Consider the following 25132-nt stretch of genomic DNA (forward strand, 5'->3'; position numbering starts at 1 on the left):
AGGCTACACCCTCTGTCGTCTCAGAGCACACCCTCATGAGACCGGTTTCAGGACGTGCCTAGGCTGCGCCCTCTGTCGTCTCAGAGGGAAAGTGGCTCCTGAGCTGCCCCGTGGATGCCGCTTTGGCTGGCAGGCACGGCGGGATGCGGGCTAATGCCGTCTTCAGCCAGGAAAGGGCTCTCCGGCTGGCCCCTGCAGACCTGGGTCTGGTTAGGGATGCGAGGTCCACCTTGGGGCAAGGTGAAGATGGGACCTGGGTCCTGAGCCTCCTGGAGGCCAACGCTCTGCCATGGATCGTGAATAGCATTCCCGTATGTGTGTCTGTTTTTGACACAGCCTCTCCACATCCTTCGAGACCCGGCCTGCTAGACAGGGATGGAAAATAGCTGGACAGGAAGGTCGGGGTATATGTTAGATGAATTTTGGCAGTATTGTTCCTGTTACTTTTCATATCCATCTGGCACTTCTTATTTCACATGCCCAGAGAACGAGAAGCCTTCAGTGTTGCGTGGAGCCAGGGATTAGCTAGTGCTGCCAGGCAGGCCAGCACCGTTCCTGAGCTTGTCCACAGCCCTTGTACCCCATCAGTACAGCCATCCCAGTAACTGTGTAATGCAGAGGCACAGGGTTTCAGTACAGTCATCCCAGTAACTGTAATACAGAGGCACAGGGTTTCAGTACAGCCGTCCTTCTAACTGTGTAATACAGAGGCACAGGGTTTCAGTACAGCCATCCCAGTAACTGTGTATTACAGAGGCACAGGGTTTCAGTACAACCATCCCAGTAACTGTGTAATACAGAGGCACAGGGTTTCAGTACAGCCATCCCAGTAACTCTGTAATACAGAGGCGCAAGGTTTACATCCTAGCTCAGCCATATAGTATCCAGTGATCTTGGATCAGCCACCTACCTGGGCCTCGGTTGTCTGAGCTGACAGCTGGGGGTAATTCCCCTTTCTCAGGCTGCTTGTAATTTATATGCTGTAAATCTCGAAGACTCAGAGAGAAGCAATGTGTTTGGATCCAGATATAGGGCTGTGTCCTTGCATTTTCAGTACCAAAATAACTAAATGCATTTTTAGAAAGAAGCAAAAATCTGCTCTCTCTGAAAACATGAAGTTCATCCTGCCGTTCCCGTTGTGCAGGGAAACTGTGGCCAGGGGCGGGTGCAGCCCGCAGGACCTGAGCCTGCAGGATCCGAGCCCCGGGTGTGCGTCCGCCCTGCTGACAGCGGGGGCAGCAGCTGCGGGGGGATCCGTCCCGAATGACCATATGCTTCAGAACAGTGCTGGCCTGGGAGCTGCCTGCGATCTGAGCTTGGGTTGAGCGGGTTGGGAGACGCCAGCTGTATTTGGAAGAAAAAAGCACCTGAGGCTCTGAGGCTTCGGCGCTCCTGGAGTGACTGGGCCGGTGGAGGAGCCAGCCTTGTTACCAGTGGGGGTGGCTGGCCCCCGTCCCAGCTCTGGCACCATAACAAAGCAGCACTGGGCAAACCAGTGGAGATGCCGAGCCAGGTGCTTGGTGCAGCACCCGCGACGTGGCAGGGGGCACCCACCTGCCTGTCAGCGCCGTCAGGAGCAGATGGGAAGACATGCCGTGGATGCTGAGCCGCCGCACGGTGCCGGTCACAGTCCCCTGGACACTTTAGGGGAAGGGAAGTATCTCTTTTTCCCCAACTGCAAATGGCCCTTTACCCTGTGTTTGTCCAATTGCTGTTTAAATCTCATAGTGTTAGGAACACGGATGTAGTGCTGAGGGATCTGACATTTAGGAAAGGGAGAATCATTCTGGATTTCTGGGGGGCATTGCCTGGACAGGTCTGTTGCCTAGAAGCTTGAGTCACAGCTCCTTTCAGTTGAATGACTACAGCTGCTTGAAGTGCAAACCTCTTCTTCCTCACTCTTGAGTTTCTACAACATGCAGTGCTCTTTGACTGAAGACAGATGGAAGGAAAGAAAGAGAGGAAAACGTTTTCTTGCCCCCATCCTCTACTGAAGGGAAAAACAGAATGAAATAATAAAATAGGTGAGATATTAAAGATGACCTAAATAGTGCAACATAGTGATTTTCTGCAGCAATGCATTTTTTCTCATAGGGATTTAATTCTTGTCATTGTGTAGAAAGAGACACAGGGCAACAAAACAGGCCTAAGCGGGCACGGTGGCTCACACCTGTAATCCCAGCCACTCGGGAGGCTGAGGCAGGAGGACTGCTTGAGGCTAGGAGTTCAAGGCTAGCCTGGGCAACATAGCAAGACCCTATATCTAAACATAGAAAATAAAACAACAGGCCCAGGTCAGCAGAAGAGGCCAGAGATCCCCGAACACTGTTGGATCCCAGTCCCTAGAGACCCCCGAACACTGGAGTCCCAGTCCCCAGAGACCCCCGAACACCATGGAATGTCAGTCCCCAGAGACCCCCGAACACCGTGGAATGTCGGTCCCCAGAGACCCCCGAACACCGTGGAACGTCGGTCCCCAGAGACCCCCGAACACCGTGGGAATGCCGGTCCCAGACCCCAGTACCCGTGGAGACCCTTGGTCCCCAGAGACCCCCAGACACTCTGGAATGTAGGTCCCCAGAGACTGAACACCATGGGTCAGCGGTCCCCAGAGACCGAACACTGTGGAATGTGGTCCCAGAGACCCCGGAGCACTTCTGGAATGTAGGTCCCCAGAGACCCTGAACACGTGAAATGTCGGTCCAGAGACCCCCGAACACCGTGGAGATAGTCCCCAGAGACCCCCAGGGCACTCTGGAACATGATTTTTAGGGGGCCCCAGGCATGTGGAATGCGCTGGAGGATTACGAGGGCCTGGCTTGAGATCATAGCTGGCACTGCTTAGAACACTTTGAATGCACAGAACAGGGCTGACGTTGAGAGATGTATTTGTGTTCTTGTTTTCCGAGAACAGGCAGAAGGAAGCCAGCAGCATCGGTGCTTTAGGTAACATGTATAATCTGCATCCCTCAGCAGAAACATAGCAAATATAAAATTACCTAGCATTGCAAAATAAATAACCAAGATGGTTGAGACATTGACAACACAGGCCCGGCTCTCCGTCCCAGGACGGCTGGGCTGCCAGCGTGAGTGAGGGTGCTGTGGAAGTTTCGGGGGCAACACTCCCTCCAGGCCTCAGGCTGGCACAGTGAGCCTATATCCAGGGGCCCTGCATCCCACAGTTACTACGAATTTCACAACGGCAGCAGCAAAGTGTCAAGCCAGGCATGCGTCCCTGTAGGCACAGGGCTCTCGGCAGCTGCCTAGGGATTGTGCCCGTGCAGCTGGCTGGTTGAGGGTAAGGAGGGATTCACTAAGAGAAAAACCAGGATGGCCCCTCAGAGAGGGAGAGATGCATCAGGCTTCGAGACTACTGGTCCCCAAGGGGCTGCTGGACGCAGAGGGTGGGTCTGCGAGCGCAGTAGGGGACGAAGAGCTTGGGTCCTGTCACTGGCTCAGCTCACGGGGGTTGGGGGGAAGCATGGGCAGTGCAGACATCCCCATGCCCCTGAAGGTAGCCGCCTTTGACTTGACTTCCTGGAGCAGAGTTCTGTGTAGTTTTCTTTTAAACAGCACTTTTGCTGCAGACAGTGCTGAGCCATTGAAGGGTTTTCAGCGTGGAACAGATTTCAAAATTTGTTTTCAGAAGAGTATTTTGCCAGAAGTGTAATGGGGTGTGAGACGCTTGGGTACTAGAACCAAGGAGGTTGTGCTGGGTTAAAAACTCTGGGACTGAGGCCCAACAAACCATGGGTTTGGTTTTATTTTATTTATTTATTTATTTTTTTTTTTTAAGACGGAGCCTTGCTCTGTAGCCCAAGCTGGAGTGCAGTGGCGCGATCTTGGCTCACTGCAAGCTCCGCCTCCCGGGTTCACACCATTCTCTTGCCTCAGCCTTCCGAGGAGCTGGGACTATAGGCGCCTGCCACGATGCCCGGCTAATTTTTTGTATTTTTAGTAGAGACAGGGTTTCACCGTGTTAGCCAGGATGGTCTTGATCTCCTGACCTCGTGATCCGCCCGCCTCGGCCTCCCAGAGTGCTGGGATTACAAACGTGAGCCACCACGCCCGGCACGGTTTGGTTTTTCTAAAATCATCTTTCCAGAAGTTTGGATCGTGATTGTGAAAGAGTCAACAGCCCGAGGAAAGAAAGAAGCGTCACTCGTCTATTCTCTAGTCACACCAGAGTTCCCTCGTACGCCACGGTTGTTTGTTTTGCTTTTTAAAATCCTCTCTATGGAAGTCGCCTTCCTCTGCCCCAAACAGTTTTCCAGGGAGTAATTTCTGCTTTATTCTGAACTGGCTCAAGAAACCAGCTATGATGGAGACTTGTGCGTGAAACAGGCAGCAGGTGGCCAACAAATTAGATAATCTAGACGAGATGGACAGACTCTAGAGTGGCACAAACTACCAAAACTGAATCATGAAGAAATAGAACATTTGAATAGACCTAAAACTAGTAAGGAAATTGAATCAGTAATCACAAACTTCTGAACAACAACAAAAAGCCCAGGACCAGATGGCTTCACTGGTGAATTCTAACCAAACATCTTAAAAAAGAATTAACAGCACTCTTTCCCAAACTCTCCAAAAATATTGACGAGGAGGGAGCAACACTTCCTACTCACTCTGCAGTCAGCATGACCCCGATACCAAAGACACGACAAGAAAACCACAGACCAGTATCCACTGTGAGCATGGATGCAAAAATCCTCCACGGAAGATGTGCAAAGTGAGATCAACAGCAAACTGAAAGGATTGTGTACCCTGGAAAAATGAGATAGATTCCTAAAATGCAAAGGTGGTTCAGGACGTGAAAATCAATCAGTGGAATGCATCACATTAACAGAATAATGGGGGGAAAAAACACGATCATCTCAATTGATGCACAAAAAGTACTTGACAGAATTTATCACCCTTTTATGATAAAAACACTCAAACTAAGACTAGAAAGTGACTTTTCCTCCACCTGCCAAAGGGCATCTACAAAAAACTCACAGCTAACATCGTACTTTATGGTTAAAGAAGAAAAGTTTTCCCCTGAAGATCAAGAACAAGACAAGGATGGCTTCTACCATTTCTATTCGCATGGAGGATCTGCCTATTCTATGGAGGATCTGCCAGAGCAATTAGACAAGGGAAAAAAGCTGGAGGACTCAGATGAGAGGAAGAAGTAAAGTTGCATTTGCATATGATATCCTCTTGTATGTAGAAAATTTTGAGGAATCCACAGTAAAACTACTCGACTAATAAACAGGTTGAGCAAAGTTAGAGGGCACAAGATCGGTATACAAAAATCAATTAAATTTCTGTACACTAGCAGCAAACAACCTGAAAATGAGACAAAGAAAACAACTTCATTTATAATGCTGTCAAAAAGAAAAATACTTAGAGAAATTTTTAATCAAAAAATGCAAGATTTATACACTAAAAACTACAAGACATCATTCAAAGAAATTAAAGAATACCTAAATAAATGGGAAGGCATCCTGTGTTCATAGATTGGAAGACATACTATTGTTAAGAAGAAAACAGTCCCCAAATGGATCTGCAGATTCAACACAATTCTTACCAAAATTTCCACTGCTTTTTAATTTTTTTTTCAGCAAAACTTGACAAGCATATCCTGAGATTCATCTGGAAGTGCAGGGGATCCAGAAGAGCCAAAATAATCTAGAAAAACAACAAAATTGGAGGCTCACACTTCCTAATTTCAGATTTTACCACACAGACACATACATCAGTGACACAGACCGGAGACCACATGCGTCTGTGGTCACAAAATTTTCAACAGTGCCAAAACTATTCCATTTGAATATTGAATGGCCTCTTCAACAGGTGCTGCTGGCACAACTGGGTATCCATGTGCAGAAGAATGAAGCTGGATCCCTGCCTCACACCACATACAAAATTGTCTCAAGTGAATTAAAACGTAAATGTAAGAGCTAAAACTATAAACCCCTTAAAAGAAATAGGAGTAAATCCTCATGATTTTGAACTAGACAGTGGTTTCTTAGATCTGACACCTCAAGCACAAGCAAGCAATGTGGAAAAATAAGATACCTTGGGCTTCATTAAAATTAAAACCTTTTTGCTTCAAAGGACACTATCAAGGGAGTGAAAAAGACAACCCACAGAGTGGGAGAAAATACGTACAGCTCATGTGAGAAGGATCTGGTATGCAGAGCATCTAGCACACTCTTAGGACTTAATAAAAAGAAAACTAACCCTATTAAAGCCAAGGGAACTGAATGGATATTTCTCCAAAGATTTACAGTCGACCCATAAGCACATGAGAAGATGGTCAGCATTGTTGCTTGTTAGGGAATCATGGCGTGAAACCACAATGAGGCGCTGTGTCTGTCACACACTGGGATGGCAGGAATAATGTTGTCAGTGGAGCCAGCACGCACGGGAGAGCACGTGAGGACGCTGGGAGACTCTTACTTGCTGGTGGGAATGCAGAATGGTACAATTTCTGGGAAGACAGTTTGTGATTTCTTCAGAAAGTAACTCATGGCACGACCAGGTGACCCAGCATTTCCAGTCGTAGGTGTAGATTTAGAAGAACCTGATATTCATGTAGACACGATTGACCATAGCAGGGTTATTTATAGTCAAAAAGCGGATGCAGCCCAGATGCCCAGGAACTCGTGAATGGACAAACAATGTGGTTCCTTCATACACAGACACTGGATTCAGCCATGGAAAGGAGGGAAGCCCCGACTCAAGCCACCAAGTAGATGTACCTGGAAAACGCCAAATTCAGAGAAAGAAGCCAGACGCAAAAGGCCGAACGTTGTAGGATTTTGTTTATATGAAATGTTGGAACAGGCAAATCCAGAGACAGAACATGGATGAGTGGTTGTCCGGGGCTGGGGAAGGGGGCATGAGGATGATGAAATGTTCTGGAATTCAAGAGTGGTGAAGGTTGGCAACTTTCTGAATATACTAAAAAACAGAATTGCACCCTATAGAAGGGTGAACTTCATGATATGTGAATTATAGCTCAGTATTTTCAAAAGGAGGTGGCAGTTTTGGAGGTAGCTGGGAAGTTAGCAGGTGTCAGCCTGAAGCAGGTGGAGGAGCTGTCTCCAACGATGGCTGCTGGGAGCGGCCTGCCTAGCACAGGCAGGAGGAGGGGGAACCGCACAGCCCAGCCAGAAAGGGGCACACGGCTTTTCTTCCTTTCCTTTTTCCCTCTTTTTCTTTTTAATTTAAGATGAGTGAGACTTGTACATGCTTTGGGGCTGAATGACAGAAGCCAGGAGAGGCAGGGCCCCGTGCCAGGAGGAGGGCGAGGAGCGGGGCAGGAAGGAGCCAGTGCCAGGAGGAGACCGGATTGGAGGTGGAGTGTCAGGGGAGTGTGGGCCTGCACGCCTTCTCCTCTATCACGCAGGAGGCCAAGACAGAGGGAGGAGGGATCAAAAGCACCCGCGCTAGAACCATCTGGAATGAGAACCCAGACTTCCCAACCCCCAGGCAGATGCTCTTTCTCCCACGCCGCACAGCCCAGATCGTTTAGACAGTGAAGAGCCTGTGAAGCTTCAGTTCATAAAACACTTGGGATCTTTGTGTGCGAGATTCGTGTTCCGCTGAGGGGTAGGAGCTGGGTTCTCTGCATAGGAACCAAGTCACAAGTCAGTGACGCAGACTCCTTCGCAATTGTGAGCACCAGTTCCTTCCCATTGACAAATATTTAAATTCAACTTGTGATTATCGAAGAAATTTTCTATGAGGAAACTACGGGCATATGGCAAGAGGCATTTATACGACTGACTCTAGAATGGGCATTTTAGAAGCAGGGCCTTCACTTCATATCAGGGGACCTGGAGAGGTTCCAGTTTGCTCCAGGGGGTGGACAGTCAGATGGGGAGCCCGCTCCAGATCCACAGTGATGGGACTTGGGGCCGTGTGGGCCAGCCTCCCGCACCGTGTCACCTCCCTGGGGACCCCAGCCTCCCGCACCGTGTCACCTCCCTGGGGACCCCAGCCTCCCGCACCCTGTCGCCTCCCTGGGGACCCCAGCCTCCCGCACCGTCGCCTCCCTGGGGACCCCAGCCTCCCGCACCGTGTCGCCTCCCTGGGGACCCCAGCCTCCCGCACCGTGTCGCCTCCCTGGGGACCCCAGCCTCCCACATCGTATCGCCTCCCTGGGACCCCAACCCCTGCGTGCCCAGCCTGAGGACACAGCCCCCTCCTCAGATGGCATCGCTCTCAGGCCCTGCAATGTTCCTGTGTAGGCTGGGGCCCTCCTCTACCATCCGCTCCTGATGGAATCTCAACTGAAACAAGAGGCAATACCACGGGAGATGGGATCTGCCAACCACTGAAGTCGCATCCCTGAGTTCCTGCCCAGTGGGCTCTGGGTGCAGCTTGGTGCTGCAGGGTGGGGTTTGGTGCCACGGGGCATGTGCGTGGAGTCAGCAGTCTCCACCATGGGGGCCGTCGTCTTTTCTCTTATTCTCAGATTGTGGGACAACTCATAGGGCGGAGATGTCAGTCTGGTGGTTTCCTGTGGGTTTTTATGAGTTTCATCACTTTACTTTAGATAATTGTGCAGGATCGTGAGTTTCTTTAATTTCAAGAGCTGTGAGGCTGCTGGTTCCTGGGGCACACAGTGTCTCTAAGCTTCGTCCCAGCCCTCACCCCTGCTGCCCCCTGCAATCCCTGATGGGCAGGGCGGGGGCAGTTCTCCTGGGACTGATCCCACAGAGCCTGAGTGCCAGGCAGCCCCTGAGGCCACGTCGGGGGGTCGCTGTGTGAGCAGCCCCTGCTGGCTGCGGGGTGACGAGGGCCCAGGCCCAGGCACCAGTGGGAACCCTCAGAGTAGGCTGCTGGGATGCACTTTTGGAGCTGTGGGGCTGCAGCTGAGCCTGGAAGCTCCAGAAGGACCAGGTTGCATGGAGAAGTAGAAGGCGCCTGTCCAGGACAGCAGAGCTGAGAGGAGGCATGGACTCAGAACCAGGGTCGGGCTGCAGGCAGGCGGTGGGGACCCACGCCACAGCCTGGAGACCTCAGGGAAGGTTCTGGGCAGGTTCTGATGGGCCTGGGGGAATGGATCAGCCTCCTCCATCAGTCCCCACGGTTCGGGTCCTCCTGTGCCTCTTGTCTGCCTGCCCGTGTCTCCTTTTGGACACAAGCTCAGTGGCCTGGGCCCCTCGGCAGGTACACCATGCCTGTGTCTTCAGAGTGGCCGTTTTCTGGGCTCATGAAGGAGCCAGGATGATTAAAATGGCAGGCAGTTGGGTTGCTGGTGTTCGGTTGCTGGGGAGGCCTGTGATTGGAGCAAAGCCTGCTGCTGTGTTGCAGCCACTGAATGGCGCTCCAGCTGGACACCGCACGGACCCAACAGGTCCCAGTCAGACTCGCTCCATGGGGCCAGCAGACTTGACCTTCTCTCGATTTCACAGGGTCAGCTGGAGGCCCACCAGGAGGAAGGCATGGTGATCTCCCACATGGCCGTGGCCGGTGTCGGCATCTGGATTGCCTTCACCTCGGGGTCCACACTCCGCCTTTTTCACACGGAAACTCTCAAGCACCTGCAGGACATCAACATCGCCACCCCTGTTCACAACATGCTGCCAGGTAAGGGGTGGGACGGGGCCCAGGGATGGGCATGGGGGTGCGGAGCACCATCAGCCCACCTTAGTGCTTCCTGGTGCAGGACACAGAGGCCCCTGAAGGAGCCACGTGCTGGGAGGAGCCACGTGGCGGTGCCATCTCTATAGGTCAAAGCGGGTGGGAGACGATTTCTCATTATCGGCACAACAAGGCCCTGGGGAAGCCGGGACCTGAGGCTGAAGAAGGCAGAACAGGAGGCCTCCCTGCGGCTGGGGGGGCTGTTGGGGAGAGGCTGTTTGTGAATGCCCCATTGCTGGTGGGTATCACTGAAGTTTCTGGGCAGGGAGGGAGGCCGTTACACATTGAGTTTTGGAAGGATCATCCTGCAGCAGGGTGTGGAGAAAAGAAATGAGGAGGGGCCCAACTGGCTTCCTTCATGGGTAGCCTGGGGCCACACTGGGGTCCATGGAAGGGCTGTTTTGGTTCTTTGCCTGCTGGTGAGTATTGGAAGATGTTTGCAGTTTTAAGGGGAGGGCATGAAGTAAGGGCTCTGCCTCGGTGCCCCTCGGCTGCTGTGACACACGCCACAGATGGGCAGGCTTACAAGCCAGAGAGGCTGCCCCTCCGCGTTCTGGAGGCTGCATGCCCAGGAGCACGGTGCCTGCAGGGCAGGTTTCTGGGAGGATCTGCTTCCTGCTTTGCAGTTGCTGCCTTCTGACTGGGGCCTCATGTGGTGGAAAAAGAGCCCTGGGGTCTCCTCTGCTTCCTGTAAGGGCGCTAATCCCATCATGGGGACCCTATCCTCATGATCTCATCTGACCCTAATCACCTCCCCAAAGCCCCGCCTCCTCGTACCATCCCACTGCAGGCAGGGCTGACATCGAAGTTTGGGGAGATACAATCAGTCCATGACGGGCCATTTATGATACATTGAAAAAAACCACAATGATTAGGGGTCCGGTTCTAGAACGGGTGTGAGGCTGTCCTTTGACAAGGGGAGGATGAGGAGGATGAGGAGGCATTGAGGATGTTCCTCGGGGCCGCTGCGTCCCCTCCGCACTCCCATTGGAGGTGGGAGGGTGAATATATTTGGTGCATGGTGAGTCCATGATAGCCATTCTTTTCTCACGGGCTAACTGTACAAGTCATTGTTAAAATACTCTAGGAGATTTCTCTTGGTGGAGAAAAGGAGGAAAAGGAGGAGAAAAAAAGGAAAAGGAGGTTTATGTAACCTGCAGATTTATATTTAGAGAACCAAAATGGTTAAGTCCCCGTGGCTTAGAAAGCAGACGGACGCTCTGCTGCGGACCTTGTGTTTTCTTTGGAGCGCTCGCTGCTGGAGCAAATGTTTGCTGCAGGAATGGGCTGTCGTTGTTGGGACAGAACCAAGTCACATCCGTAATTGCCAAAGCTCTCACGTGGCAGTGAGTGTCTGTGTGTTCAAAGTTCTGTACACAAGGGGAGGTGAGGAGGGCGTTGCGAGAAAAACCTCTCCCCTCGACCTCCCGTGGGCTGCGCCCCTGAGCCTCCCAATCCCGCCCCGGCTGCCTGCAGCGCAGGCCTCCCTCTGGGGAGGAGCAGCCCACGGTTACCCTGGTTCCAGAGTTCCGGGAGCAGCCATGGAAATGCAGTGGCCCCGCAGGATCTTTGGTGTTTATCCCTCTCCGGTTAGGATCAGAAAGAAACTCCTAATGAAGGGAAGGCTCTGGCCAGTGTGAGTGGAGTCTGTATTTTGAATTTGATTTTTTAATAAAATAACCCTTGCACGGTTAATAAAATATGGCATAACGCCCAGGTATGAAAAACCAACGCGGGATAGGAAGGCTGTATGGGGACCAGCCTCGCCCCTGTCCCAGCACCTACCCACTGTCTTTGCGCATACTTCACCACGATCTCCCCACCCACCAATAACCGCCTTGTATCCCCACCCCCACCCACTGTCCGGCACCGCCCTTGCCCCATTCCACTTGCCCCGCCAGTCAGCGCTTACCCCACCCCATCCCCACACCCCACCCACTATCGGCGCCGCGCCGCGGCCCCCATCCCGCCCCCGCGCTGTCGGCACCCGTGCCTTACTGTTCCCTTGCCATGGTGGCGCCACCCCCATCCCCACATCCCGCCGTGAGGACTCGCCCCCAATCCGCCCCCACCCCGCTGGTCGGAACGCCCCCATCCCCGCCCCCGCCCCATGTCGGGATACTTCACCCCGTCCCTTACTTGCCCATGGTCGGGCTCTTGCCCCACAGTCCCCACCCCATAGTCCGGGCTCTTTACCCCGTCACCCCTGCCCCAGGTCAGGGCTCCCCACCCCCATCCCATGCACCCACCTTTTAATCCCCACACCCCACCCCATGGTGGCGCCACCCCCTCATCCCGGCTCAGCACCCCATAATGGCACCATCCCGCCCCGTCTGCATACCCCACCCCCACTGCACCAATATTTCTTGCTCATGCGCCTCCTGCTGCTGCTTTCCGTTTTAGAAAGCCACTCCTGTATGGCAGGTTCTTAATGTTTTGTTTTAGATACTGTCTTATGTGTGGAGGAAAATTGGGGATTAATCTGCTTCCCTCCAAGCAGGAGCACCCAGCCTGATCCTGCCGGTCAGAAACCAGGATACGGGGCCCTTGCCGGCTGCTTGGTCACCCAGATTCTGGCTAAATCGCAGCTGCCTGTGTTGTGTGTTTTGGATGATGAAGTTGTGGCTGGGCGCTGAGTCTCCCTTCCTTGGTACTTGTCACCCTTCAGCTCATAGTTTCCAGTCGGCTGATGATGGATCCATCCCAAGCCCACCACAAGCCTCTCACTTGGTGCCAGCAGATGTGTGGGGCTCTGCAGAGCCACCGTCCCCTGGCGCCCACCCTCCCAGGCCCCTCTAACATCCTGGGCTGACTCTGCACGGCCACAGTGTGTGCTCTCAGCCCCCTGCTCCGGGGGCCCCTGAATCATGGGTCTTTACTTATTCCTGCACACAGAGTCAGGTCTGCATTTTAGACCCGCGTGAAAGCAAACGCATGCGTCTGTCCAGATGGAGCGCCGTGCCCGTAGTTGGCAGGTTCTCCAGCATTTCGGTACTAAGTTTGAAATAGCTCCAGCCTCACTGATTTCTGGGGAACACTGACTGCTTTACCCACATTCAGTTCTCTGCTCCAAGGCTGTGGCCTGCGGCCGCCGTGGCCTCCTCAGTAGGAGAGGGGTACACGGGTTAGAGCCGACCTCGGTGACACCAGAAGTTCAGCTTTGTTTGTGATGCTTCCAACCGTGATTCTCTGTGAGATCCTCGGTGCGGCATAGACTGAAATGATTCTGATTTTCGTTGCATTTTGTGACTCAGACGGAATGAGTAGGCCAGAGAGTCCTTTCCTCTCGTCTCCTCTGTCCCGTCGTCTTTGTCTTTCAGCCAGTATTTCATATATTTCATAGAAATAAGCACTGTGGCATTCCACGCTGTGTTTAGACATTCCGGTCGGGGCACATTCATACGGTGCTGAAGCGCACGGACGCTGAGGTCGCCGGGCCGTCACCACTCCTGGGTTCTTCTCCTCCTCATCATCCAACATGGTTCCTGGAGGCCCACACATGTCCGCTGTGCTCTGTTCACACACACACAAAACCTTCATTCTCGAGTTGTATTCATGACAATGCTCAAATGGGTTTTCGTGTGTGTGTGTGTGTGTGTGTGGCAATAAGACATAAAATTATCTTTTTGTGCTATTGCTGGAATATAAAAGTCAGGTAGCTTCTGCACATGAAGACTTGCCAAGCGAAAAACAACAAAATTTGAAATAAGCAAACTGTACTATAACTCCTGCCTTTTGTATAAGTTCACACGGCGTGATGAAACCTGCTTCCTTCCTCGGGGTCTCAGCCTGCTGGCCCCTGGGGACTCCGTGAATCTGTAGCTAAGGACCTGGCTTTACTCCTTCTATTTGGAATTCACTTCTGAAAACCATTTAGCTTGCGTTCTTTCACATAAGCTACATCAGGTTTGACACAGACTAACGGTTGATGAAGGCCTGTGATTAACATGCACGTTCGTTAGAGCAGTCATGACCTTTCTAAGTTAAAAAGGAGCAGAGTTCACGGCAAGTGGGTTCACGGCGCCTCAGCTTTTAGGTTGTGAGCAGTTGCAGTAGGTTACATCACCGGGCAGATGTTTCCTGCTCTGTCCCGCATGTTCAAAGGAGGATATTTTTTATGGAAAAGTGCTGAGACCCCGTGGTAAATTGCACCTTTCTGAGTCTCCACCGAGTGAATACAGAGCCTCCAGGAACTATGTGAACAAATAAAATGGCCAAAATTTCCATTAAAAAACAACAACAACAAAAAAAACCAGTGTAACTGGGCCGGGCGCGGTGGCTCAAGCCTGTAATCCCAGCACTTTGGGAGGCCGAGACGGGCGGATCACGAGGTCAGAAGATCGAGACCATCCTGGCGAACACGGTGAAACCCCGTCTCTACTAAAAAATACAAAAAACTAGCCGGGCGAGGTGGCGGCGCCTGTGGTCCCAGCTACTCGGGAGGCTGAGGCAGGAGAATGGCGGGAACCCGGGAGGCGGAGCTTGCAATGAGCTGAGATCCAGCTACTGCACCCCAGCCTGGGCGACAGAGCGAGACTCCGTCTCAAAAAAAAAAAAAAAAAAAAAAAAAAAAGAAAAAAACCAGTGTAACTTTTCTAAAGACCAGGGACTACACCAATGAAACCGGACTCAAGATGGTGAGTTAAGGAACGAGACCGAGGACTTGGGAGCCACAGCCTCTCTTGGCAGCCTGTGTGGCCCTGGCCTGTCCTTTGGTTTGTATTCCAGACTGGGAAGAGCAGAGGGTGAATCCCCCTGGTAGCATTTCCTCCGACACTTGGGGTATTTGCTTCTTCCAGTCACTGTTCTGTCTCTGAGGTTATTTGAATGAACTTGGATGGTGTCGTTTACACCCCCAGCCCCTCCCAGCCTCCAGGGCAGGAAATGCGTCTCTCTGTGGCTGCCTGTGGAAGGCCCTGGTGGCTCCCGACGGAGTGGCCATCCAGCAGCGGCTCACGTGCAGTCAGTCCCACTTCGCGCTTGTAACCCATTGACCAACCTCACTGTGCAGCTGCATCACCGTTCACCACCTCAGCTGCCGCGCCTCCCACCTCCCAGCGGACCTCACGTGGGCTCCAGCTCCCGGGACCCAGCCCCGTCTGGAACACACCCTGCTGTCCTGTTCTAGGTCATTGTCGGTGCTTCTGGACGGGCAGGGGACGCCTGGGTAGCGGCACTCACCACAGCCTCTGGAATCGGAAAATGACCGCATGATCTCGTGACTGTGGCAGTCAACTTTCTTACGTAAAATTTCTTACGTAAAAATCGGCAGACTGCTTGGAAAACGCAACGGAAAGCCACTCTCTGGAACTTAACTGTCTTAGGTAGTTCCTGGGTACTTTGAAACCAGTTAAAAACATTCATGTCTGGTTTTTACCTGCTTTTACCTTTTTTATTTATTTTTATTTTTTATTTTATTTTTATTTATTTATTTATTTGAAACTAAATTTTGCTTTTTTTGCCCAGGCTGGAGTAATGGTGCGATCTCAGCTCACTGCATCCTCCGTCTCCCGGGTTCAAGTGATTCTCCTGCCTCAGCCTCCCGAGTAGTTGGGATTACAGGCACCCACCACACCCAGCTAATTTATTTTATTTTATTTATTTATTTATTTATTTTTGTATTTTTAGTAGGGACAGGGTTTCACTATGTTGGCCAGGCTGATCTCGAACTCCTGATCTCAGGGGATCCACCCGCCTCGGCCTCTCAGAGGGCTGGGATTACAGGCATGAGCCGCTGCGCCCAGCCTGCCCTTTTTATTAAATGCAAGCTTTGGCCAGCATCACAGGAGCCCTTCCAGAAGCCGGGCCAGCATTTCAGTCACGCGGCCGCAGCCTTTCCCGGCACGCAGGTGGGGCTTCTCCCCTTCCCAGCATCTCACATCCCTGCTCCCACCCCAGGGCTGCTTCCCATCCCAGTGCCACACGGAGGGCTGGGAGGCCGGGATTAGGTTGTGTGCTGAACTCGTGTGCACACTGGTTTTCTCTCTCATCAGACAGTCATGTTTCACACTGAAAATACTTACCGTCGAGTCAAACTGCTGCTCTAGAAAGAGCATCCACACTCCCTCTGCGGCCGCGCCCCGGGCTGCTCCCCGTGTTGTCGAGCGATCGCACTTGGGAGCAGCTGGGAATCCTGCACGTCAGCTTCGAAGCGGCTGCCGTGTTTTTCATCAGCTTTAGAAAATAACAGCCCTGGCTTACGTGCAGGACTGTGGATTCACTATCACCCTGACCACATCACGGCAGCCAGGCAGACATTCGGAATTCCTGGGACGTGCATATTAGGGAGCTTTTAAAAATAATATCAATCAGTGTTTAGAAATAGAACCAGGCCGGGCGCGGTGGCTCACGCCTGTAATCCCAGCACTTTGGGAGGCCGAGGCGGGCGGATCACAAGGTCAGGAGATCGAGACCACAGTGAAACCCCGTCTCTACTAAAAATACAAAAAAATTAGCCGGGCGTGGTGGCGGGCGCCTGTAGTCCCAGCTACTCAGGAGGCTGAGGCAGGAGAATGGCGTGAACCCGGGAGGCAGAGCTTGCAGTGAGCCGAGATCGCGCCACTGCACTCCAGCCTGGGCAACAGCGCGAGACTCCGTCTCAAAAAAAAAAAAAAAAAAAAAAGAAATAGAACCAAATGTCTGTCTTTGTCTGTAGTGAGGGTTTTTTGTTTTCTGAGGAGGCTGTTTGACGCCTGTCGATACAGATTCTGTGTGTTTTGTTTTTTGTTTCTGTTTTGGGGGAGGCTGTTTGGCCTCAGTTTGGAGTCTTTGGCTCTGGTGTCAGATTGTTTTTCATGCTCTTTATCTGAGATGAACTTTGGGTCAAATGCAGGGATATGTAAAAGAGCTTCTGTGTCTACAGAAAAGAAGAATCAAACTGTTTTTAAGTGTTCACCGTCGCTTCTCAGGAACAAGCTAAATTGGCCTTCTGTGCTCCTCAGCTTTGGGGCTAAATAGAGAAACACTGGGGTTATCTTGTCTGTGTTGGAAGGCCGCGATGCTGATGATTGTGTCAGAGTTGCCGGGAACGACGTGAAAGTCCAGACCCACCCTGTAACCACCATGAGGCGGGGTCTTCCTGTAACCGCCGTGAGGCGGGGTCTTCCTGTAACCGCCGTGAGGCGGGGTCTTCCCTGTAACCGCTGTGAGGCAGGGTCTTTGGAGCAGGCCATGCATCTCCCACCCTATAACTGCCATGAGGTGGGGTCTTCCTGTAACTGCCGTGAGGCGGGGTCTTCTTCTAACTGCCGTGAGGTGGGGTCTTCCCTGTCACTGCAGTGAGGTGGGGTCTTCCTGTAACCGCTGTGAGGCAGGGTCTTTGGAGCAGGCCATGCATCTCCCACCCTGTAACCGCCATGAGGTGGGGTCTTGGAACAGGCCATGCATCTCCCACCCTATAACTGCTGTGAGGCGGGGTCTTCTCTGTCACCGCTGTGAGGCGGGGTATTCCCTGTCACCGCTGTGAGGCGGGGTTTTCCTGTCACCGCTGTGAGGCGGGGTCTTCTCTGTAACCGCTGTGAGGCGGGGTGTTCCCTGTCACCGCCGTGAGGCGGGGTCTTCCTGTAACTGCCATGAGGCGGGGTCTTGGAATAGGCCATGCGTCTCCCACATTGTTTGGCAGCCACTTTGTAGCCTTGTCACGGCCAGAGCAAACTGTTTAGTTTCTCTGGGCTTCAGATCCTTGGCTGTAAAGCAAATCAAAACCAAACTAACAAAGAGCCTCAAAGGCCCTTCTGACCCCGCCGTCCACTGTGGCGTTTCCCTGCTGTGTCCAGCACCGAGGCCATGTGATGATGTTGTTCTTCACACAGAGCCCTGAAGAGGCCTTTCAGTTCCCTCTAGGGTCCAGCTGCGGCCGAGGGCCCGTTACTCGAGTGTAGCCTCGCGCGCTGAGACCTCTCCTCACTTGTAAAGGGGCCTCTGTGCTCCCAAAGAACCGCAGGCCGCTGCGTGTGTCGGGGGCTCACGAGCTCACATGCTACACGGCCAGGAAGCAAAAGGTTTAGACAGATTCATCCAGGGGCTTGATTCAGGGCTGAAGGGGCCGAGCAGAGCCATGCAGACGACAGCCCAGGAGGCCCGGCCAGGCATCGGGCCTGTTCTGTCCAGGTGCAGACGCAGGGCATGCCCCTGAGACCCTTGTCTTGCTCGTGTGGTTGAGGAGCCTGGGGCTCGGGTTTGGGAACTCCTGTGCCACATCCTGCCCCTGAGGGGTTTGGTGGTGGCACGACAGACCTGTGGGGTTTCCAGCTCCCTCACCGCTCCCTCACCACCCCACCAACTCCGCTGCACAAACCAGACCCAAAACCACTCGTATGTCTTTCTGCCCAGGGCACCAGCGGCTGTCGGTGACGAGCCTGCTCGTCTGCCACGGATTGCTGATGGTCGGCACCAGCCTGGGAGTCCTCGTGGCCCTGCCAGTCCCACGTCTGCAAGGGATTCCTAAAGTGACCGGTGAGTGGCAGCTGCAGTCTGAGTGGCTGCATCCTGTCTTGCAGACTCATAGAGCATAGCAGTGCGGAGTGTGATTTAACATCCCGGGATTGTTACACAATTCAGATTATCTGTATGTTTTCGTGGTATTATAATGACTTAGTAGACTGTTTAATTGGAATTACCAATTTATATGTTTTCTGTTTCTTACGTTAGTAGTCCAAGGAGAATCTTATGTTTTCCTATTCTGTTTAATGCCAGAATTAGTTTCTGTCATTCCTTTCTGTAGCAATTTTATATTGTGAAGAAGGAAGCCGGGATCTCCGTCGGTCCTTTCTGTATTTTATATTGTGAAGAAGGAAGCCGGGATCTCCGTCGGTCCTTTCTGTATTTTATATTGTGAAGAAGGAAGCCGGGATCTCCGTCGGTCCTTTCTGTATTTTATATTGTGAAGAAGGAAGCCGGGATCTCCGTCGGTCCTTTCTGTATTTTATATTGTGAAGAAGGAAGCCGGGATCTCCGTCGGTCCTTTCTGTATTTTATATTGTGAAGAAGGAAGCCAGGATCCAAAAAGGCTCCGTTGTGCTGTTGCCATGTCATTAGGAGCTCAGGGCTGGCTAATACCTGCCTTCTGGAACGCCAGTCCCCAAGTAGGGATCGGAGGCCTTAAAATATGCTCGTGTGTCTAGAATCAGGATTCCCAATCCAGGGAACTGGCCCAGGAAACAGCCTAATGTAGGAACAAAGTATGATGAAAAAAGACATTTGCCACAGCATTTAATTTTTAACAGCACAAAATAGGTGACCTGCAGTTCGTAATGAGGGATTGGACCGTTTAATAAAATGGTGGCATTGCCGGTAATGGGTAGAACGCAGCCAGCAGAGGTGGTGTGGGCAGAGCCTGCAGTAACGCGGAAAACTCCTCGTCCTGTAAGTTCAGTAAACCATGGCCTGAGATTCTATGTGGGTTATGATGTCACCCAGCGGGATATACTAACAGAGAAGATGCTCTGCAGGAAGCTCTTAGAGCAGAACTATTCCTACGGACTCCATTTCTGGGATTTCCTCCCGGGCCGACCTGGCAGTGGCTTCCATGCACTCAGATTGTGGCAGGTCCACCCGTAAGGATTAAGGAATTCTAGTTTTGCCATTCATTTCCTAATTTATGTTTTTATTATGATCTATGTGATTATACGTGTTGCGATCCCCAAATCCAAAAACAAAATGCAAAATGCTCTAAATTCTTTTTTTTTTTTCTTTTTGAGACAGAGTCTCACTCTGTCACCCGGGACGGAGTCCAGTGGCATGATCTCAGCTCAGTGCAACCTCTGCCTACTGGGTTCAAGCGATCCTCCTGCCTCAGCCTCCCTATTAGCTGGATTACAGGCACCTGCCACCACAACCGGCTAATTTTTGTATTTTTAGTAGAGATGGGGTTTCATCATGTTGGCCAGGCTGGTCTCGAACTCCTGACCTCAAGTGATTCGCCTGCCTTGGCCTCAGATGCTCCAAATTCTGTGTGGATGTGACGCTGAAAGGCAGTGCTCATTGGAGGAATTCAGATTTTGGATTTCAGATTTGGGGATGCTGAACCATCAAGTGCAATGCAAATATTCCAACATTAAAAAAAAACGAAAACACTTGTGGTCCCAAGAATTTCAGATAAGGGACACTCAGCCTGTAAATACATAGAATTGTGCATCACACACAGTTTCACAGTTTACCTGGTAATGAGAAGAGGCCACATGCCTGTGCCCAGCTCAGAAGGGGCCGCGACTCACACACTGAGCCTCAGCCGCCCCTTCTCAGCCTCAGCTGTCTCCGCTCACACCCTAGGAAACGACACTGCTCAGTTTTACATCAGTTATTCCTTTGGTTCTCCTCTGTACTTGTACCAGTGTCTATCTTAAAGGGTTCTTTTCACCTCTCCTGTTTTTGCACTTTTCTGTAGCTGTCCCATGGTGCGCGCAGCCTCTGTTGCTTTTTCTCTCGGCATTGCTGGGGCCGGTCCCTGCTGGTGCCACATCTGCAGCACTTTCCTCTCCCTGCCTGCAGCCTGCCTCTGAAAGGAGGTGCACTCGTTGTGTTCCTCCGAATGGATAGCCAGGTGCATCCTGAAAGGAGGTGCACTGTCACCGTGTTTCTCTGGACGGGTAGCTAGGTGCTTCCTGAAAGGAGGCGCGCCCTCACTGTACGGGTTTCTCTGGGTGGATAGCTGGGTGTTTCCTGAAAGGAGGTGCACTCACTGTGTTTCTCTGGATGGGTAGCTAGGTGCTACCCATTTGCATTACACATCAAGCCTCTGAATATTTGTGTGGCTGGCTCTGCAGAAGCTCCTCCTGGGGGCATGCCCGGGGCAGCATCACTGCTGGCGTGCAGGGAACCCAGGTGCGCGCTTCACCAGGTGATGAGCGGCCCTGTCCCTGCCCAGTCCCCCCAGCTCCCGCTCCCTGCAGACTTCACTTTGCCACTCTGCTCTTTGGGAAATGGGCTCTCACCGTGGTGGAAGATTCAGTGATGTCATCTGCCTTGGCCAGAGTAGGATGATGGTGAGGGCTGGGGCCTGTTTCACACTGAAAGCACTGGGGGAAAGGACACGTGCCCCTGTCCGTATGTCACGTCACCCACGAAGCACCCCGAAGACACGAGGCCCACGTGATGCTACAGAATCAGTGTGGGGGTTGCAGGACTCTGTGTGCCGTGAAGAAGACCTACAGGTCTTTCTGATACAATGATGACTTTAAAATTTGAATCACATCACCTGAAAACTGAAAGTCCTAACTTTAATCAAACTATAGAGTTAAATTGTTCTGAACCCCAGAACATTTTTGTAATGAAAAATGGCAGCCAGCCGGCAATTCAGTTATTTCATTCCCAAACCTACACATTTCAGGCGTTAATATTTCTAATCAAGACTTCGGAAAATTTGGGATATTTCCATAGGGTAAGTTAGAAGGTATTTTATGCAGAATGGAAAAATGACTATTTTATTACTTTGAAAAGTACAGTATGAGTATTAGAACTGAAATACTGCTGAGGAAAACACAACTTTCTATTTTAGAAAATCATTTTTAAAGCCTTCTTCACATTAACTAAAACCCCAGAAGAATATAATCCAGATATTTCCATTGTAGCCTATGATTCAAGTATGCAAGTGACAGGTTTCGTTATTTGGGCAGGGAGAAGTGCATTGGGGTTAAGCCAGGCACTTTTTGCTTCCTTCTCTCACATTTTGCCTATTTTAAAAGACAGCTGTTGAACTGTTTCCCTTTTCAGGAAGAGGCATGGTCTCCTACCATGCACACAACGGTCCTGTCAAATTCATCATCCTGGCCACGGCTCTGCATGAGAAAGACAAGGACAAATCCGGGGACGGCCTGGCTCCCGGCCCCGAGCCCCAGGACGAAGACCAGAAGGATGCACTTCCGAGTGAAGGAACCGGTTCGTCCCTGAACCAGAGTGACGCTGACACAGCCATCTGGTTGGGAGATTCGCTGGGATCGATGACTCAGAAAAGCGACGTGTCCTCCTCGTCCGGGTCCCTGAGCTTGTCTCACGGCTCCAGCTCTCTAGAGCACAGGTCGGAGGACAGCACCATCTATGACCTCCTGAAGGATCCTGTCTCGCTGAGAAGCAAAGCACGCCGGGCCAAGAAAGCCAAGGCCAGCTCGGCGCTGGTGGTCTGTGGAGGGCAGGGCCACCGGCGGGTGCACAGGAAGGCCCGGCAGCCCCACCAGGAGGAGCTGGCGCCGTCCGTCATGGTCTGGCAGATCCCTCTGCTGAATATATAAGCAGGACGGCCGCCTCCTGCTGTCAGAATTTGCAATCAAGGGTGACTTCTCAGCTAATCCTACAGCCTGAGTGATTAAGCTGTGTCTACACTGGTTGGGAATAAATTAAAAACAGTATTTGGGGGAGAAACGTGCAATATCGTCATGGTGGCATTCCTGCCAATTCCTTCCTTCTCTTCCGTACAGCAGAAGTAATTACAAGCACTTCTAACGAAGGCAGAAGATTGATGCAATTTTCAAGTAATTGAGTGCAGTTCTGGGAAAATACCACATTCTTTTTGACTGCTGTAGTCCATATATAAATACTAAATGTTAAACTTCATCAGTGCCAGACCTGTCGTATCATATTACAGAATTCGCAGACTAAGAATTTATGAGAAAATATGTGTATTCAGTAGTGCAGGCATCTATTAACAATTCTTAAAATAATTTTACCTGATTCAGATTCACGACTTTTATTTATATTCTCTATTTTTGAATTTCAGAATAAAATTTGTTAACAACTTTAAAAGCCAGGTAACACCTACCAGTTCAGAAGTGAGCTGGGTTTTCCAAAGTGGTATAATATGTGTACTGTATATTTTAACAAAGTAATATTTTTATATTGCATTTTTCTATTAAAAAAATTAACAGTTAATGTTTCAGTCAATATATTATCTGTAGCATTTCACAAATAATGTGTGCTTTGAACCAAAATGCTCAACATTTGGACTCAAGCATCAACACCAAATTATTCCTCCCTTCTCGCATCAATAGAGTGACTACCCACATGAGAAACGTGTGTGCTTTAGTGTTAGAGGAGATAGGCAGAGCAGTCTTGCTTAGTTCCTTGGTGCGGCTTCTTGCCCCTTTGACCTGGAACGCTGTGTCTGCTTTAGCACGCACGCTCCGAATGACTCCTGGTGCTAGGCCATGCTGGCTGCTGTCGCTGAGCGGGACCCAGGCCAAGAAGCGTGACCTCGGGCCAGCCTGTCTGTTGTGCAGACGCCTCCTCTGCAGAACGCATCAGTTTCTATTCCGCAGTCGCAGAGCCAACTCCGCGTGACAAGGTGCATAATGAGTGCACACCATCCTGTCAAGGTGCATACTTAGTGAACTCCATCCTGCTCAACTTGTATTTCAATGTTTCACTTACTGGAGGGGTAACAGGAAAAAATCCTAACCCAGGCAGTCACCAGAAATAAATGTCTCAGCACTTTACAGATGACTAAAAATGTTAATTTTATGACTTAGCCAAATATTTTCTAGGTTGCATATATCCCCCATGTGAAAGTGATTTCTTCCCAAGCTTCTCCAACTGTTAGCTGCTGTCTGATTTCATAAATAAAGTATTTTTATTTTAAAATGCAGTAGGACGAGTTGCCTCTTTTATGTGTCAGATGGAAAGGGGCATCACACTCGGGGGCAGGGGGATTGGCCTGCACATTCCTAGCTGCATCACCACTTGCTACTTCTAAATCCCAGCAGCGCACCCGGTTGCGTGGAGGACGGCGCTCTGAATTGGAAGTAGTCACTGGGAATCTTTCAAGCAACTCATGTACTTGTTCTTTGTTTGTTTTAAGAGACAAAGTCTCCCTCTGTTGCACAGGCTGCAGTCCCGTGGCGTGATCATGGCTCACCATAACCCCCTGGGCTCCCACAATCACTGCAGTCTCAACGTCCCAGGTTCAAGCGATTCTCCCACCTCAGTCTCCTGAGTAGCTGGGACTACAGATGCACACCACCACACCTAACTCTTTTTTTCTTTTTAACATTTTATAGAGATGGGGTCTCATTATGTTGTCCAGGCTAGTCTCAAACTCCTGACCTCAAGCAGTCCTCTTGTCTCAGCCTCCCAAAGTGCTGAGATTCCTGGTGTGAGCCAGGAATTGGTGGGCATAATTTCGCCACCCTTCGAGCCTCTGACGGCGGCTCTGGTCTCTGCGATTCCTCCAGGAAGGCAGGATGGATTTACTAACTTGGTAGAAATGGGGAGGAGGGTTCGGAGCCTTCCAGTTGATGGTTCCTAATTCAGTGGCTCTGACTTCACAGTCATACCCAGCCTGTACTTGGCCATTCCATTTTGACTTATGTCATGAGTAGAATGAATTTCCTGTAAAATATTCCTATTATGGTTGTTTTACGAGACCAGGGCCAACATCTTACACGGACAGATGAATTCAATGTGTAAAGTTAACTTGCTGGGACAGAAATCTTTCCACACGATTGATGGTGTGGGACATGGACAGAGTGGGGTCTGTGTAACTGACTTCTTACCTCCCACTGCCCTCCTAGAGAAGAGGGACTTCCAGAGATCCTGAGAGAGGCAGGCACAGGAGGGCTGTGGGGGAGGAAGAGGTCGGAGAACGTGGGCTGCAGAGAACTCCTGCTATGCCGGGACACGGATTCCACTTTCACAGGCTCATGGTGAATGAGGAAAACAAGCGTATCAGCAATGAAGGAAGCCGTGCGTAGAGGCAAGTGCATTCGCTAAGCAACAAGCTTCTATTGAGCACCTGATGAGTGTCAGAGGTGAGGCCAAGCTCTGTCTTAGGCCTAGGGAATGGGACAAGAGAGAAGAAGCATCCCTTTGGGGTTGCTGCTATCCGTTTATTCCCCCTCTCCTCTGCAGAGCCCTGGGCTCTTCCTGGACAAGGATTAACACAGTGACAGCAGGACACGTGGGAGCCCAGGGCCAAATGGCTGCATCTGTGCCAGCTTCCGGGCTCCCACCTGCTGGGCAGACCCTCAGTAACTTGATCAACAGGGAGCCTGACTGGCACCATGATCTCACCTCCTGATGGGGCCCCTGTCCTGCCCTGGGGTGTGGCCAGGCTTGGTATTTCATCACAGCAGCCTGAACGGACACAGGAAAGCACCAAGAGACATTGCTCAGCAATGAACGAAAACCTGCAGGTCATGGTCCAAGTCCCACACCTGAGTCAGCTCACAGGCTCGGATCTCATCGACTGAAGGGGGAGTCAGGCTCACCTGAGGAAGGACCCCAAACGTAGACTGCAAGCATGTATGGTCCATGCTTCCCCACAGGGACCTGCATCCATGTGCCGGGAAGACCGCAGTGGTCATGGGAAAGAGCCGACCTTGGAAACTGTCCAGGCTCTGAGTCGCCACCAAGCAGAGAAGCAGAGCAGCCCCTTGGGCTGTAGAGGGGTCTTATAAAAGCCACGTGGCACGTGGAGTTCGGCCCACGTCCGTCTCACAAGGGCCAGGTGTGTAATTGGGATAGACAGAGCTGGCAGCTGGCAGAGACCATCACTAGTTCCGTA

General features: G+C 51.4%; 1 protein-coding gene and 1 pseudogene across 7 annotated transcripts in view; one reads left to right on the top strand and one right to left on the bottom strand.

The window, feature by feature from the left end:
* Positions 1-25132, top strand: part of ARHGEF10 (Rho guanine nucleotide exchange factor 10) — a 143136-nt gene that overhangs the window by 112750 nt on the left and 5254 nt on the right. For 3 of the 7 annotated variants that reach the window (XM_031669344.1, XM_017961743.3, XM_009212451.4), the window contains 3 exons: positions 9414-9588; positions 17974-18096; positions 21352-21866. In XM_031669344.1, coding sequence (XP_031525204.1) covers positions 9414-9588; positions 17974-18096; positions 21352-21866 — 813 coding nt within the window. Of the gene's footprint in view, positions 1-9413; positions 9589-17973; positions 18097-21351; positions 23219-25132 lie in introns of those variants that run through there. The other 4 variants (XM_003902376.4, XM_003902377.4, XM_017961742.3 and 1 more) reach the window with 4 other exon arrangements.
* LOC108587134 lies at positions 842-1592 on the bottom strand (annotated as a pseudogene).

This window comes from Papio anubis, chromosome 8, assembly GCF_008728515.1.
Source record: "Papio anubis isolate 15944 chromosome 8, Panubis1.0, whole genome shotgun sequence".
In the NCBI taxonomy this organism is placed as follows: domain Eukaryota; kingdom Metazoa; phylum Chordata; class Mammalia; order Primates; family Cercopithecidae; genus Papio; species Papio anubis.